The sequence below is a fragment of the Nuphar pumila genome, chromosome 6, assembly GCF_984573655.1.
Source record: "Nuphar pumila chromosome 6, dmNupPumi1.hap1.1, whole genome shotgun sequence".
Lineage (NCBI taxonomy): Eukaryota > Viridiplantae > Streptophyta > Magnoliopsida > Nymphaeales > Nymphaeaceae > Nuphar > Nuphar pumila.
The window spans coordinates 86,743,381-86,760,350 of NC_143254.1; the positions used below are offsets into that span (position 1 = coordinate 86,743,381).

The following is a 16,970-nucleotide window of genomic DNA, read 5'->3' on the forward strand; positions in this document are numbered from 1 at the left end:
CTTCAAGGTATGCATGTTTGGTTTGGTTTCAAGTTGATCATCTAAGCTGGTTTTGATTTGAAGAAATGGTAAGACCTTATTCAGGATTTAGACTAGAATCATTTCGGATTGATTGGTTCAGGCGATCCTGTTTGTTTAGTGGAAAGTGGGTTGATGGCAGTGATCTCTAGTTCATTTGGTTGAACTTGGATTTGGACCTCATGGTTCTCTATAACCAGTTTGGGCAAAATGTGGTTTTGAAAAAAGTCTTTCAAGTATAATTGAAAAAGAATATATCCTCAGGAAAAACTACATCATGACTAACAAACATTGATTTGTTTTCAAGATCAAATAGTTTATATTTTTTTATCCAAAAGAACATCCAACAAAAATACATTTGCGAGAACGGAAATCAAATGTATGCTTGTAATTGATGTTATAAGGGTAACACAAGCATCCAAAAACCAGTAAATGCCTTTAGTTAGGCATCGAACCATAAAGCACTTCATGAGGAATTTTATTTTTCAAAATTTCTGAAGGCAACCTATTTATCAAATAAGTGGCAATGAGAACACATTCTTTGAAAATTTTAAGGGGTAGGTTGGCTTGAAAACATAAGGATCTTGCAATTTCTAATGATTGCCTATGTTTTCTTTCAATAACACAATTTTTTAGTAGTGTAGCAACACAACTATGTTGGTGAAGAATGTCATTCTCACGTAAATACATTTGAATCTCATGAGAAAAAAAAATTAGTCTCGTTATTTGATCTCATGATCTTCATAACTTTTTGAAATTGTGTTTGGATCATGGTAATAAAATTTTGTAAAATCCCTTTAGGTTGAGACTTGAACCTTATTATATAAATTCATGTGAATTGTAAAAAATCATCCACAATGGTAAAAACATAATGAGCCTCGCATATAGATGGTGTGAGATATTCACCTCAAATATCTATATGAATTAAATCAAAAGGACGTTAGGTAGTCTTTTTACTACGAGGAAAGGACAATCATGCTTGATGAGCATGGAGACAAATATCATAACGACAATCATTAAAATAAATGAAATTAAAGGTTTAAGACATAAACTTCAATCTACGGGAAGGAATGCGGCCTAGACGCTAATGCCAAAGGTCGAAGGGGTAGTAGGGTTGGTGACACGACAGCAACTTTATTCTTTCCTACGCTACTTGGCTCCATGTTAAGGAAATATAGGCCTTCATGCACTCTACCCACTTCAATCGTCTTCCTTGATCGAAGGTCCTAAATTTTACAATGAGATAGAAAAATGAACATTACACTTTAAGGATTTTATGAGTTTATTTACGGGGATCAAATTAAATGTGAACGAATGAACAACTAATACATGATCGTTAGATTTTTTGGATTATAGCGGTTGATCTCATGTGAGATGTAGGAGAAATTGACCTGTCAGGTAATTTAACGGGCTTAAGAAACTTACACGATTTTATGTGGAGAGTATAAAAATAGATGAATACATGTGATCAGTGACTCCAATATCTAACATCCAAATTTTTAAGGAATCGCTTTTGGAGAGGAATGGAGATTAACTGACATGTTGGCCATTCGTTGAGGTTTACCTTTAGAGATCAACGATAGCAACTGATTATGTTGGTCCGGAGTGAACGACGGTACCACGTTACCTGAAGAACTTTCACCATCCATTTTTGTTTGGGATAGCAATTTTTTTTGAAAACCCATGGAGAAAGTGACACCGATTTTTGGTGTGGCCAAGCTTGTTGCAATGACAACATTTAGGTTTCTCTTGCTGATATTTGTCTTTGGCACGTCCATCATGGCATGGGTAACGCAGTGGACTATTTTCAGTGTTCACTGCAGCAGCCATGTTGGAAAAGCAGGTTATATGCCTTGTTCACGGCTGAGAGGGGATCCATGATCAATATTTGGTTGTGAACAATTGTGTATGTCTCATTGAGTCCCATAAAAAACTGAATGAGACGTTCTTGATGGCGTAGCTCAAATAGTGCTCTTGTCACCCCCCCCCCCACACACACACACACACTCACACGCAAGCAGTGTGACTTGATTGAAAATTTCTTCCCAAAGTGTTTTAATCTTTGTATAATATGCAACAATGTACATATTATCTTGGCGCAATGTGACGATTGGCCTTTGAATTTCAAATATTTGAAGTTCATTTTTCTAAGAAAATCGCTCTCAGTTCACTCCAAATGGCGACAATGGTTTCTTCATAAATGACACTCTCAGATAAATCATGAGACAAAGAGTTAAGAATCCAAGAAAGTACCATATTGTTGCATCGAACCCATGTTGACAGGTGTAAGGACGTGGATTCAGACTTCAGTACGAATCCATCGACAAATCTCATTTTGTTCTTGGCGGACAGGGCAATTGTCATAGCACGACTCCATGATGGGTAGTTGTCGATAATGAGAGGATTTGTCCTGGGTTGTCCGAATGATGGAGGTAATAGGGATTATTGATTACCTCTTTCCTCTCATGAGTTTCCAAGTGCAAAACATTGTTGATGTCACCTTGACTCATAGTGAAGGCCAATGAACGATAGAGCACAAGGAAGGAAGGAGATGAAGACTCACAATTCACGTGCTGTGATACCATGTGAAGATGCTGTGAGTGAGTGAGAACCGTTTTTCATTACTAAAAATGATACAGCTTAAATGTTTACATGAATTGTAAATCCCATGATTTGTGGGATACAGAAACTAACCAAAAAATAACAAAAATAAGATGTAAGAAAAAATAGTTATAGCTGTTGCACATATGGACGCTGGCTGAGAGAAGAGCCTTCTAAAGTCGATCCATGTGTGACGTCCCGTCAACTTGGTGACATTCACAAGTGGCCCCTACCATATGAGCAGAGCCCTTGTTGGCAATGGTAATACCATATCTGCACTTGAACTAGCAACCAAATCTGGAATTTCCTAGTAAGGTCTGTGTCCTATTCGAAAAAAGGTCCAGGCTTGCAGATGACCACAAGTGAAAGGTTAAATGGATCAGTATAACATGGATATTCAGCTCGTATCCAGCCTGCATAGATAGCTGCATGTGTTAAGTAGGGGTGCAGGCAGTTTGGGTATGAGTTGTATGTATCATGGTAGATTTGAATTTGAATTCAAACATTGGGCAGCAAGTTTTAATTCGTACCCAAATTTAAAGTAGGCCCGGTGTATTAAAGTTGAACATAGATCCAAATTCTAAATGATAATACTGGGTCCAATAAAAAGAAGGGTTACATAACGGGTTTGTAGAAAGAAGATTCGAGAGACGAGTAATCTTTCCTAGAGCCTTCCTTCTTTCTTCATTTATCTTGCCTTTTACCCCTGCTTCCCGCTTATGCGCTTGTCTAATATGAAAATTAATTGTATTTGATCCAGAACGAAATATAGATATGAAAGAAAGTGCCTATCCGAGTTAGAGCCAATATCCAAACAGTAATTATCATGTAAGTCCAAATTCATTACAAATATGCATTATTTTACTATGCCTGGTCCATTAGCACCATTAGGTGCAAGCTGACCCGGCCCGCCATGGTCTGGGTTTCAGCCAAGGTTTTTGGCTTCGACCCGTTAGGTACTGGGCCAACACCAGGCACATTATATACGTGGGTTGGGCTATAGGGCAGGCAGATGGGAGTTATTTATTAAATTTTTAATAATATAAAAAAAATTATTGCATAGTAACTTGGTAACTATTATTATTTACTTAACTAGTTATATTAATTTATGAAAATTAGAAAGATAATTAATTAGGTGCATGGGAAGTTGAGAACTTGTTAATTATTATTATTTACAAATGGATTTGGACAGAGCTTAGCCATGGGTTGCTCTTGAAACCCAATCCCGTTAAGAACCGGGCCAAAACCCAGCCCGTTAGTAAATGGGTCGGACCATCTCCAGGCCCGGGCCGGCCTGATGCCCACCCCTACCCGTAGGGTGCATTTGCTTCCTGCTAAAATAAATCCATGGAAAGGGGGGTCAGACATTGAAAATGGGGGCTGCTTTCCACAAGAAAAGGAGTTCTCATGTTTGCATGACAAAGTGGACCCACAGAAATGGCACAGGCTCCTATGCATTTTCTGCAGAATGCTCCCATTTTCTATCTGATGCAAACGTACCGCTAGTGTTAAGTGGGGATGTCATTGGGATTGTGTTTGGATGTAAGCATTACCAAATCCAACATAATCAGATATGCCCGGTTTAGTTTTGGAGTCGGGACCAAATTCAAATAAAAAACGAGTCCTAACATCTTAATGATCTTGATTTGAATTCAGATTCTGATGTTTGACTAAATTGAGTTCAAATCGGATTGTTAATCGAATGTTGGATCTAACTAAATGGATTCAGATTGGATTGGATATTTGGCAGTTGACATCCAGACTTTTGATACTTTGAAAAGTCCACACGGCTTGGTGGAGGCAATCGTTAACGTTCAGCCGCCTGCCGCTATGACCAATTTGCAGCGGGACCCACCTTCAAAAATGACATCTCCACCCTCCACTGTCATGATTAATGGCAAGAATGGCCTATCTGCCACATTGTTGTCCAACCGTACAAACTTCTCAAAACTGAGGTTGAAGATATTGTGTAAAAAAGAAAAAAAAGATTAAAAAATGATAATTTTACAAAAAAAAAAAACATCTAACTTATTTGTTGCTATTTATGAAAAGAATAAAAAACACTCTGGATAATTAGGGATGGCAGTGGAGCCGAGGAAAACAGGGCCCTACCCGACCTCGCCCCCTTTGGACCAAGGATGGAGGCAGGGATGGAGGTTAAAATCAAAACTCATGCAGTAATGGACTTATGTTTTCTCCCGCACAGTCCCGCCGCCTTGCCCCACTCCGTCCCATCCCCAATCCTTCTTTAAGGATGGCAATAGACCGAGGGAAAACGGGCCTCCACTCTGCCTCGTCCTGTTTGGACCGGGGATGAAGGACATGAAACGGGAATGGAGGCAGGAATGGAAGTTAAAATCAAAACCCATGCGGGGATGGATTATAGGATTTTGAGACAGCGCAGGGGTGGAGACCTTGTCCCCCGGCGTCGGCCTACTGCCATCCCTATGCATGATCTTATTGCCTCTATATACGCTAAAATTGCAACTTTTCTTAAAATATGTGATATTTCAAAAATATTCTATTTTATGGTATCATATCGGCATTTAACAATCTCACAATAAAATCATGATATATTCATAACGCTTGAAACACATACTGATACGGCTTTAAAAAGTTTTCTAAAAACTTGAAAAGAATTGGTTTGAGTTTCTGAAAAATTGACATGAAATAATCTTTCAGTATATATGTTTTTGTAAAGACACTTAACTACCAAACAATTAAACATGCAGCTTTATTCAATAAAAAAGATCATTATTGTATTGTACTTATTTAAAAGTGAGTCATGATATCGGAGAATCAATTTGGTTTTATGCCTGGAAGATCAACTATGGTAGCTATACATCTTCTTAGACAACTTATTGAAAGATATAGAGAGAGGAACAAAGATTTGCATATGGTTTTTATTGATTTAGAGAAGGCATACGATAGAGTACCTAGGGACGTTCTCTGGTGGACAATGATGAAGAAAGGTGTTTCTCTCAAGTACATTAGTATAATTAAAGATATGTATGAAGGAGTAGTAACCAATGTCCGCACTTGTGGAGGGGTGACAACCAATTTCCCGATAACGGTTGGGTTACATCAAGGATCTGCTTTAAGCCCTTTCCTATTTGCAATAGTGATGGATGAGCTTACGAGATCAATTCAAGAAAATGTACCGTGGTGTATGTTGTTTGCTGATGATATTGTTTTGATTGATGAGTCTAGAGCTGGGGTTAATGCTAAGTTAGAATTATGGAGACAGACATTGGAAGCTAGAGGTTTTAAGTTGAGTAAGAGTAAGACTGAATATATGGAATGTCGGTTTAGTAAGCAACGAAGTAGTGATGGGAGTGTAGTGAAGCTTGGTGAGCAAGATATACCGGTGAATGATTATTTCAAATATTTGGGATCCATCATTCAAAAGTATGGAGAAATTGATGGAGATGTAAATCATAGGATAAAGGTTGGATGGATGAAATGGAAAAGTGCTACTGGAGTGCTGTGCGATCGTAGAATGCCATTGCGGTTGAAGGGAAAGTTTTATAGGACGACTATTAGACCCGCTTTACTATATGGTACGGAATGTTGGGCTGCCAAGAGACATCATATTCAAAAAATGAGTGTAGCTGAGATGCGGATGCTTAGATGGATGTGTGGAAATACAATAAAAGATAAGATTCGGAACGAAGAGATACGTAAGAAGGTAGGTGTTGCACCCATTGAAAATAAGATGCGAGAGAATCGTTTACGGTGGTTTGGACATATTCGGCGAAGGCCTAATGATGCTCCAGTTAGAAGGTTGGAGAAATGGAAAAATATATTAGTTAAAAGAGGTCGGGGTAGGCCTAGGAAGACTTGGATGGAGATGATAGGAAAGGATATGAATGCTTTGAACCTCACCGAGGACATGGCGTTGGATAGAAATGATTGGAGGAAAAGGATTCATGTGGAAGACCCAAAATGAATTTCTTTTTTGGTTCATATCGCTGACCCCAATTGTTTTGGGATGAAGGCGTAGTTGTTGTTGTTGTTGTACTTATTTAAAAGTGATGTGAAAATAGTGTTCTTGTAACAATGACATTGTCTTCTATAAGCAAAAATGTCAATGAAACAAGTTTGATATGCATTATATTGCTATAGAAATGAGCTTGTAAGAAGGCCAGCGCATTCCAAGTAATTGTGACGAGTTTTTTAAACATTTAATACATAAGTGAGCTTCATACTTGATATGCAACTATATGATATTCTAATTGTTGGCTTCATGCAAGTGCTTCAATAGTTGTTTAGAGGGGTTTTTACCTTTTTACAGTTTGATACCTAAGTTGGCTTTCAGCTTAAATCTTTTGGCCTAGGTTCCCTTGAAAAATGAAAAGATAAGGAAAAAAATAATAAAGGAATTGAGCTTGCATCCAGTTGAATGCTAGCCATACAAAAATATTAGAAAATTTGTTGTATAAATGCAGTGAAAATAATATTAGAAACTACAACTTTGAAAGCGTGAATTTTGTAGGTTGAAGCATGCGCTGTTATGCTCAAAATTGTGAGAGACAGTCTGAACTTCTCAACCCTCTCACATTGCATTAATTCTCTTAAACGAATTTAATTGCTAAAGAATTCTAACACACTCATTCAGTGCATTTATAATCATGAAAGGGTTTCAAGTTTGAGACACATTCCTGAGATAAATTCCTTCAGCCCTAAGAGACATCTCTTTGAGATTATGCATATAACTGTATCTTAATGTATAGTATTATCTTGTAATTTAGTTTGATTAATTTTATACTTCTAATTGTTATATGATTTGAACAGTTGCAACCATTGGGAGAGAGTGATCATTGGGCTGACCTCCCTTATGGCCACACGTCCTTACAAATAGATCCAATGTGAGTTAACTTGGTAGTAAGAAAACTTGGTTCAGATCTCATAAAACTATATAAAAAAAAATCATGAGTTCATTTGGTGTAGGAAAACAAAGAACCTAATTGAAAGATACTTATTTGCAATAATTATTAGGAATAATTTACAGTTCTAATAAACCTTGTTTGTTAATTTAGGTAAGATTAAAACAGGGTTTTTTATTTTGATAAGAAGTTTCATTTATCAATTTATCAAGATAAAAGTAATTCAGATAAATTTCATATATTATTTTAGGACATTTAATTGTTAAAGAGAGTATGGGGTTACTTTGTGAGATAGAGTTGAATTATGCAATAAATTTGTTTGTTCTTATCTTTTAGTAGATTCAAGAAATCTCCAGTCAAATTCTTATAGATTAAAGTGGCTCATTTTCCTTGGTGATTTAAAAATTCTTGTTTAACGTTTAAAGGCTCACAAGGGCTCTGCTCATATGGTAGGGGAGGCTTGCAAGATATGGTTGGTGATAGGAGGTGTTTCTCTTAGCTTAGTCAAAAGAAGAAAAAAAAACTTTTAGAAGAAGACAATACTTTTCTTTTTTCCCACGCTTTATGCTACATCACCAATAAGCGATCGCCACACACAAAAAAAAGCATTTCTTAGTTTTTTATACTAATTCACACTTCTCTAGTCAAAAAGTGAAACTTTGCTTTTTTTTTTTTTTGTCTAACAACCGAGAGGTTTAGGCCCTGTTTGGAAACTAGTAGCTGGGATGGGAAGTGGTATTTCAGGAAGTGGCACCTAGATGTGGTAGCTGTCAATTCCATGCTTTAGTGTAAATACAATGCCACTTTCCATTCCAAATGCATTAACTCCCATCCCAGCTATCAGTTTCCAAACAGCCATCAGGTGGTATAGTTTGACCAATTTTTTTTTGCAAAATGCTTCCTTGGTTCCAAACATGCCCTTATTATTGTTTTTTACTCACACACATGATGGTTCCATTCCAATCTCTTACAAATTTGCTGCCCCGAATTACAAATTTGCTGCCCTAAAAAAATTAAAGCAAGTATTTTATAAACAACAAATTAATGGTTATAAGTAACAAACTATGTATATCGTAATACAAACAAAAAAAAGGTCAAATATAACAAAAATCAATTTATAATATTACATAAAATCTCCCCACCCCCTATACCCATCGTATTTACCAACACCCTCTACGTAGAAACCAGCTCTCCCTGACTTACATAAGGGGGGCGTCCGTTCGCTTAAACCTAGCAACACCCAAGGGACAACCCTGCCATTCGCCATCATAAGAAGGGATGGTCCCGTAATTTTCTCTCTGTAACTGTTAACACGTGTCATCAAAATAAAACGCCACTCAATTGGGAGAGGTCAAGCCCACCAATACGAATGCTCCAGCAACGTCTGACAACCCGACACCCTTAATAAATAGCAAAAGTGCCTTTTCGTGCTGCGACGTTAAGATTCCGTCAAATATCTGACGTCCCCGTGAAGGCCGTTGTCCTGTGTCAAACCGTTAGCGGGTTGCCTCCTCAGACCCAGCTGACCGGAATCTTGCTCGGCAGCCAGTTTCCGGACGCCGGTCGTTCGGCCACGTCCTCGCCACCGGAAACCACCAGCCGGACCACCGCGTCCCCTTCTGCCGGCAAACCGTCCTTCAATTCCCGGAAAACCGGGACCAGAACCCGGTCAGTCCATTCCTCCACCTCATCGAGCCCACCTGAGCCCGGCCCGAACCACACCGCGCCCAGCAACTGCTCCAGTGCTTCCTCCTCCAGCTCGAAGGCTCCCCACCCGACCTGGCCAGAGAATTTTGCGCTCAGCGAGCTCGAGATCCTCTTCGACAATGCGTCGAAGTCGACAGGCTTGAACGTGATCGCCTCATGGACCCTGTCCGTCATGTCCTTCATTGCAGCCAGAAGCGGCCTGAGTGCAGTCTCGACGGTGAGGTCGCTGGAGTCACGCGAGCCATGGGATCCGTCGACAATCCCATTGTCGTCGGCCAACAGGTTCAGGTCGATCGACAGCCTCTGCTTCCGCAGCTTGGCCGCCCGGTCTTCTTCCTCTTCTAGCCATGCTGGCCGGCGCTTGCTTCTCGCAGCAGAAAGGTTGCCACAGATTGTAAGCTGCAGTGGCCGGAGGCAGGCAGCCACAGATGCCAACTTGTCTTCTCTGACATGAACGGATTCGGGTGACTTGCAGCTGAGACTCTCCGGCAGCCATTCTGCAGTCAGGATGAAGATCACACTGCCGAGACTCACCTCCCGTCTGTGTGAATCCGGCAACCTCCCCTTCTCCATTGCCCGCGTCAAGTTGATGTGGATCAGAGAATCCGCCTGATCGATGTCCTCCAGCACCACAACAGAGAATGGGTTTTGTCTAACCGCATCGGCTATCCGGTCCAGCACAGTTTTTCCTCGCCATCTTGTCCTGGAATCATCATCCTCGTCCTCGTGCTGGTGACCGGTGTCGGAGAGACCCAGCCGAATGAATATAGGCCTGTTTCCAAACACTAATTCCGACAACCCGGCTGCCATCTTCTTCTTCCCGACCCTGTCTGGGCCGAGGAACAGCAACCATGTATCACCCTTTACACCCACGCCTCTCTGTTTTCCATCACCAGAGCGGCACTTGGTGACTACTGTGGCCACCATCGTTGCTGCTTCAGTCTGCCAACTAACCTTCTGTGTGAGACCCTTGAAGAGTCTCTTGAATGAATCTGCGTCCAGAGCGCAGGAAGCTTTTGGGTTGTAGTGATCAGAAATCGGCTGGGCCAGCACACAGCCAGTTAAATCTTTGGTCCTGTCTTTGTGCATGTCTGTGACTGCGTTTTCCTTTGAGGACAACTTCGGACGGCCTAGTACCAGGTCTGTTCTTACTGGACTTGCTGGTGGCGATCTCGCCAATTCCGGTGACAAGCTGAGGGTGGCATTTGTGGTACCCAATTGCAGAGTGGTGTTTCTGCTGAGCTGCAATATTGGCTGAAATTGTTGTTTCCAGGCTGAAGTGGGGTTATAGCCATTGCCGTTGGTGTTGCCATTGCCGGAAACGTGAGGATCAAGCAAAGGGGTGAATGCAAGAGAGGATGATTTCTCTGCCCCGACGACAGGACGATATCCTGGATGCAGACGACTGCACGTCCCATTCCATTTTTTCTGCAATTCTTCTGATTTCTGCTTCCACACTTCTTGGTTTTCTTTAGCCTGCATCAGAAGGAAAAGAAAAAAGGTTGTGAGAATGAAATTTCTGACAAGGAATTGTTTTGGTATCAAGAACTCGCCTCGAAATCTCAAAACTTATTACCAGAGGGCGATCGGCTGCCTTGACGTTGGCGGGTTTTGCAAGCTGCAACCACTGTGGTAACTGTTGCTGGTGCTGTTCTTCTGGTTTGGCATCTGATGAAGACTTCTCAAACTCCTTGGGCAGAAGTTTGGCTAGGTCCTTCTCATAATTCTCCATGCACGAGGGGCAGCAGGTCATCCTCAAAGCCGAACCCGAATCACCATTTTCAGCCAATCTTCTCGACGAGAGAAGGTTTCCTTGGAATCCCTTGAGAGGGGAAAGGGACTCCACCGAGCTGCTGAGAATCCCATTGCTTCCAATTCTATAATTTTCAATGGACGCATCAAAAAGAATGTAAAGAAACATCAAAAGTCAAGTATAAAAATGCATCCTTCAAAACATGAAATCACAAATTTCTAGAATGAAACCTAAAAAACAGAAGCACAAGAACAAGGAAAATATAAGAATGCACACTAATTGAATCCAAGATGAGAAAAACTGCAATAGCAAGAAAGAAAACGTGAAAAAACAAGCGGATTCCACAATAGAACTATTGCAAGCTCAACAACATGGAGAAAAAAATCATGCCACCAATAGGAGAGATCCACGTACTAAAATGCAAAAGGTCCATGCTAGATTCTCAATAACAAAAACCGGAGGAGAAATAGGAAAAGCAGTAAACTTCATCACTCAACATAAAGAAGAAAGAATCATAAGAAATATCAGATTGTTGACTGATTTCAATGAAGGGGACAATGACTAAACAGAGAGAGAGAGCACCTTGGAAACAATCCAGGAAGGGGAGACCTTGCAGCAATGGGCACGGCTTGCAGATCCCAATCGTTCTCCATTGAGGGATGATAAACCTGGCACCTCAGGTAAGTCTCACAAGTAGCAGTGCCTATCAACCATACCTTGCCTCCTTCTCCATGGCTACGCAACAGCTTCGCCATCTCTGAAACAACCTCCTGGACCAGCCCCGACACCGAAACCCCGAAGCCGGCCCCGGTGGACTGTTCGACGAGCCACCGGAAATCGCCCAGATTCAGGATCACACCACCCTGGCCGCTCATCCTGCTCTCAATCAGGGCGCCCAACTCCTTGATCTTCAAACCGATCCTCCCCCTCTCCTCGCTCTTCCCCACACACATGCTGGCCAGCTCCTTCTCCACAGACACAACCTGCACGCCCTTCAGCCCCTCCCCCAACTCCTTCCTCTCAATCTTGCTCAGAAGCTCCTTCATGACCGACTCCGGGTCGTGATCGCCGACGAGAACCGGGTTCCTCTTCTTCGACCTCTGCAGAATCTCCACCACCTTTTTCACATCCTCCACTCTCTGCCCAACATCCGACCGGTCCCCTGCAAGGGGAGCAGAGGCCTGCAACTTAGGATTCATATATGAGTTCCGCGCAGGAATCGGCCGGTGGGGGGCGAGCGAGAAACCAGCCGCGCCGCCGATGGAGGAAAGGGTGGCCGGCTGCAAATTGGAGGAGGAATTGGCGATGGACTGCTCGATGGTGGCCTTGACAGCAGGGCTGGAGAAGCTGGCCTCAATCATGACCCTGCTAACACTAGGATCATCAAGAATGGAGATCACCAGCTGCTCCAATTCGACCTTAACGGCGAGGAGGGGCTGCTGCTGCTGCTCGGGGCATCCCCTCCGCTGATGGGCCTGCGCCCGCTTGAGCGCGGCCATGAGAGCGTTCGAAATCGGCGGCTCAGCGACATGAGATAGGGCCGATACCGATGACGGCAAGCGCTCGAGGGCGACGGTGAAGCAGAGCTCGAGCGCTCTGCACTGGAGAGGGTGGGAAGAGTTGGGGTGGGAGCGAATACATGCCTGCCTGAGAAACCCAGTAGGCGAGGAGAGCAGAGTCGCGGCAACGTGAAGAGGGGTGGTCTGGCTGTGCCCGCGACGCCCCGCGTCTGCTATCGAATGGCTCAGGACGCTCGCCGCTTCGGGGGTGAGCGTCTGCAGAATCGTGCTCAAACCTGCACGCATGGTCGGGGGTCGGTGGGGAGTCTGCTACAGAATCACTATACCAAGAAGAAGAAGGAGGAGAAGGTAGATCCTAGTTTCCGCTGTATCATACTTGAAATTCCTAAATCCAAGAGGGGTTTCGGAGGCGTTCTCGTATGCAGAGAAAGCCCAATTATCCCCCTTTTCTTAGTCTTCTTCTTCTTTTCTTCTTCCTTTTCAAACACCACCCTTTCTTCGTTTCGACACAACACCGAAAAGCAAAGCAACTCCCACCACTATCAAGTAGGTCTGCTTTTATCCCCTTCAATTGTTGATTTACTCCCTTTCTTTTTTCCGTGTGAACGAAGAAGACTTCAGACTAAAAGTCGACCGCCGCGCCCCATCCCCAACTCCGCGTAAACCTCACTCTCCACTCGTCTTCTAACGAAATAATTACGTCGAAATAGGAGGAGGAAGGGAAAAAGAGATGGATAGAGAGACATAGAGACAGAAACAGAAAGAGGGAGAGGGGAGGAACGTCATAAAACAAAAAGAAGAAAAGTAGGGAGGTTGGGGGATTAAGATTTACTCTTGATTTACCCTTTCACACAGCCCGCCACCATTCTCTGCTTCTCTTAATAGCAAGTATTAGTCCTCTCTGACTTACCTCCCCCTCATTTTCCTCTGAGACAAAAAAATAAATGATGCAAATTTTCTTCAGTTTTTAGCCCGTCTCCTTCGCACAGAAACCCCTGTACTCTCTCTCTCTCTCTCTCTCTCTCTCTCTCTCTCTCAGGTATCACAGTCACCACTAAAGACCAGGATATAACGTGGGTTCGACCCGAAGGTCTACGTCCACGAGCACAGAATCTCTCTCTCTCTCTCTCTCTCTCTCTCTCTCTCTCTCTCCCTCTCGATATTTTCTACTTCAAATTCCGGGGTTTCAAGATTCCAAGATAATCCCTGGGAAACTGGAAGAAAAAAAACAATATAATACCGATTAAACCCTCCTCTTGTATTTTTTATGTAGATCTTTGCATCCTTTTTGCTTCGTTTCCACGGATTGGTTGAAATTTAGTAACTATTCTTTCAGTCCCACCTTCCTCTTCAGAAACAAGGTGTTGGTTTCTCCAACTCACCTCCTTTTTTTACTCAAGAAAAAAACACCACTACTTCCTGAAATAATTACAAAGAGAAGAAAAGAGAGAGAGGAGGAGGTGGCAAGGGAGGAGCGATAGCTTCACAAAATAAGTAACCACTCGAGTTTGTTTCCCAAGTATTCACCGGTTTATGATAGCGTCACCTCTCTCTTTATCTTCTTGTAATTTTAAATTTTGAAAGTAACCCAAAAACTGAAAACTTTTTGCTGACCGACTATTGACTAATTATCTTTTCGCCTTTTCCCTCACCTCCTCCTTTTCCTTATGTTAAGAAAAAAAAAAAAAAACGATTTCTCTCTCTCTCTCTAACTTCCACCAAGCATCGACTTTTCACACGCAACAGTACGAAAGGGAAAGCGGAAAAGCCCACGTCAAGGACATTCTATCCCTACTCTTTTTCCCTAATGACATACATGTCTTTCTTTCTTTTGTTGACCGATATATATATATATATATATATATATATATATATAAGAAAATTGAAATATGTAATGAACTGATATTTTAATAGGGTTTTTAGCAAATCTAATCCTTCAAATGCATTGGGCGTGGTTCATTGCTTGGAATCAATTATTGCATCATCATAATTGGATGATTTTCTAGATCGCATTCATACAGTGAAATTTTAGAAAAATAAAAATAAATAAAAATATAAAACTCGAAACATACCAGTTTGGTTTACATATTTCAGTTACTTTATATATAATATTATTTATTTATTAATTTTATATATAATATAATATATATTATAATGTAATCAATCAGACCGTGGGCAAGGTTTTTTTCAATGCGCCGGCCTGGTCCCAGCTCTTGTTCCAGGGACGTCAATGGGTCAGTTGGATCCAATTTGCAACGGAATCTGAATCCGGTTTGTCAGATCTGTTATAAACATAATAGCATCTGATTAATAATCAGATTCAGATTTGGTATGCAGCTTTGCATCCGTGTCCTAACTGAAATTCAAGTCTGATAGGTGGTCTAGGTTCAAATCTCATGAGTGTCACCCCCTTGCGCAAGCCAAAATGTGGCGACTCCTTGGGGGGGCAAGGGGTAAGCTCACGGAACGCTGACAGGACAGCGATCGTAAGTATGGCAGGCAGAGCCAGCGCGGTTAGGTCTTTGATAAATATCAAAAAAAGAGTTAAAAGCCTTGTTCCCTTCTTTCCAAAAGTAAAATGGGTTGAACCAGGACCTGTTTGGGCATATCCAAACAATGTTTAGCACGGTGAGTTTAAATCATAATCATAAATATTGACAATATTTTAAAAAATACCATGCTGTTTTACTAAAAATCTATAAAATCTCAAAAAATTTGTTTTTTTTTTCATAACATGAATTTTTCCCAGTGTTATTTAGTATTAGCATTTTTATTTGCAAATATATATTATAGTTTAAAATTTGTTGATTGCAAGATTTTCTCGAAAAACACGATTGAAATTTATCATGAGGCCTTATCGTACCTCATCCACCAAATTATATCAAGATTTGTGGCATTGTCTTAGAAGCTACCAACCATAGTGACAAATATCGTGAGATTTATGAAAATCTCAGGATAATATCACAAGAAATTCCCTGACAAATATCGTGAGATTTATGAAAAAACATAAATACCATGATTTAAACATGATATTTACATTTTAAATGGCTATTGATCATGAAAAAAATCATGTATTTTTTAAAATAATTGGTATTAATATTTTCTTATAAAAATATTATTTAGATTTTTATTTAATTTTTATTGTTGAGATTTTGCTGAAAATGCGAGATTTTTGAAAAAAAATCAAATTCTTGCGAGTTTTTGAAAAATGAGATTTTTGCCATTTTTAAGGTTTGTCACTATGTTACTAACTGGATACGGAAGCTCCTTATCAAATGCAGTATCTAGATTACCCACAAATCTTATTATCAGGATTTTCCCAACATGAGAAAAATCTCACAAAAAAATTTAAAAAAAAAAACTTCCTTTTCCTTAGGAGAATCTTGGTATATTTAAAGTTTAACAATATACAAGAAAATATATAAACATATAAGAAAAGCAATAAAAATCTGAGAATAATATATATATATATATATTGTGTTAATAACACAATAATATCATGATAAAAATACAATATTTTCAAAATGTGCGACGTTTTGAAATTGTTGCATTTTTTTTTTCAAGATTATATATCAGGTTTTGAAAACCTGGCATAAAATCACAAAACGTTGGTTCAATTGGACCTGCTAGACACAATGGGCCAAGTTAGGCCAACTCAAGGATGGCTCTAAATTTTGATTTGATTCCTCATGTCTCTAATCGTAGTACTTGAAAATTAGGCTCTGTGGACCCAACTGGGCCTGCCTCACCCGGTGGGACACATGACAATAAAAATGAACAAGGATTACGCAATATTAAATGTAAAGCGTGTGCCTTATTGGATAGTATGAATAGAATCCTAGCTTTTTTATTTTATGCTCGTCCTTAATGGCGTGATGTATCTTGGCTTGGCTTGAGCTGACTTGACTTGGCACACAAACCATATAGACCCCGGGCAGCCAGGTCCTTGTGCACTAGGGTGAGCCAATTGACTCTAGCTACTAGCATACAGACATTGACTTACCGTCGAGGTGGTATCCCATGTGGTAAGCGGGGTCCTGTGTCAAGCTGAACGCTTAGGATCGAATCCCTCTGACACATGGGGCGGCTGTTGTTCTGGTAGGGTTCCGCCTAACCCCAGCTTGCCTTTCAAAAAAAAGTATAGACATTGACTTAGGGTTCGGTTGATTTGTTTGCTGGCAACGTGCTCGTCTTTTGCTTCTCTTGGATCTTTGGACTTCATAAAAATTATGTTCCTACGGGGTCAATGACCAATGATGCAAATTCATGAATTTTTTGCTAATGCCCACGCCCATGAATCAATAGCAGCAGGAAACTGATGTTATAATATTTGACATTTTAAGCATAAGTGGTGCTTTGAGTAATTTGGAGGGCTAGGCATGGACTCAAGAAATATTTTTTTTAGCGAAAGTGCAAGTTGGAATCCCAATGGTATCGTTGTATAACTGGTAGGGGTCTGCCTAACCTCAGCTTGCCTTTAAAAAA

General features: G+C 40.8%; 1 protein-coding gene across 1 annotated transcript; it reads right to left on the bottom strand.

Annotated features, from left to right (window-relative positions):
* Positions 1–8,530: 8,530 nt before the first annotated feature.
* LOC149835033 (protein SUPPRESSOR OF MAX2 1-like) lies at positions 8,531–13,989 on the bottom strand. Its single transcript, XM_090011651.1, has 3 exons — positions 11,548–13,989; positions 10,789–11,089; positions 8,531–10,688 (listed from the first exon to the last, which is right to left on the bottom strand). The coding sequence occupies exons 1-3, from the start codon at positions 12,768–12,770 to the stop codon at positions 9,018–9,020; spliced, it is 3,195 nt and encodes a 1,064-aa protein (XP_089867777.1). The 5' UTR covers positions 12,771–13,989; the 3' UTR covers positions 8,531–9,017.
* Positions 13,990–16,970: the final 2,981 nt, after the last annotated feature.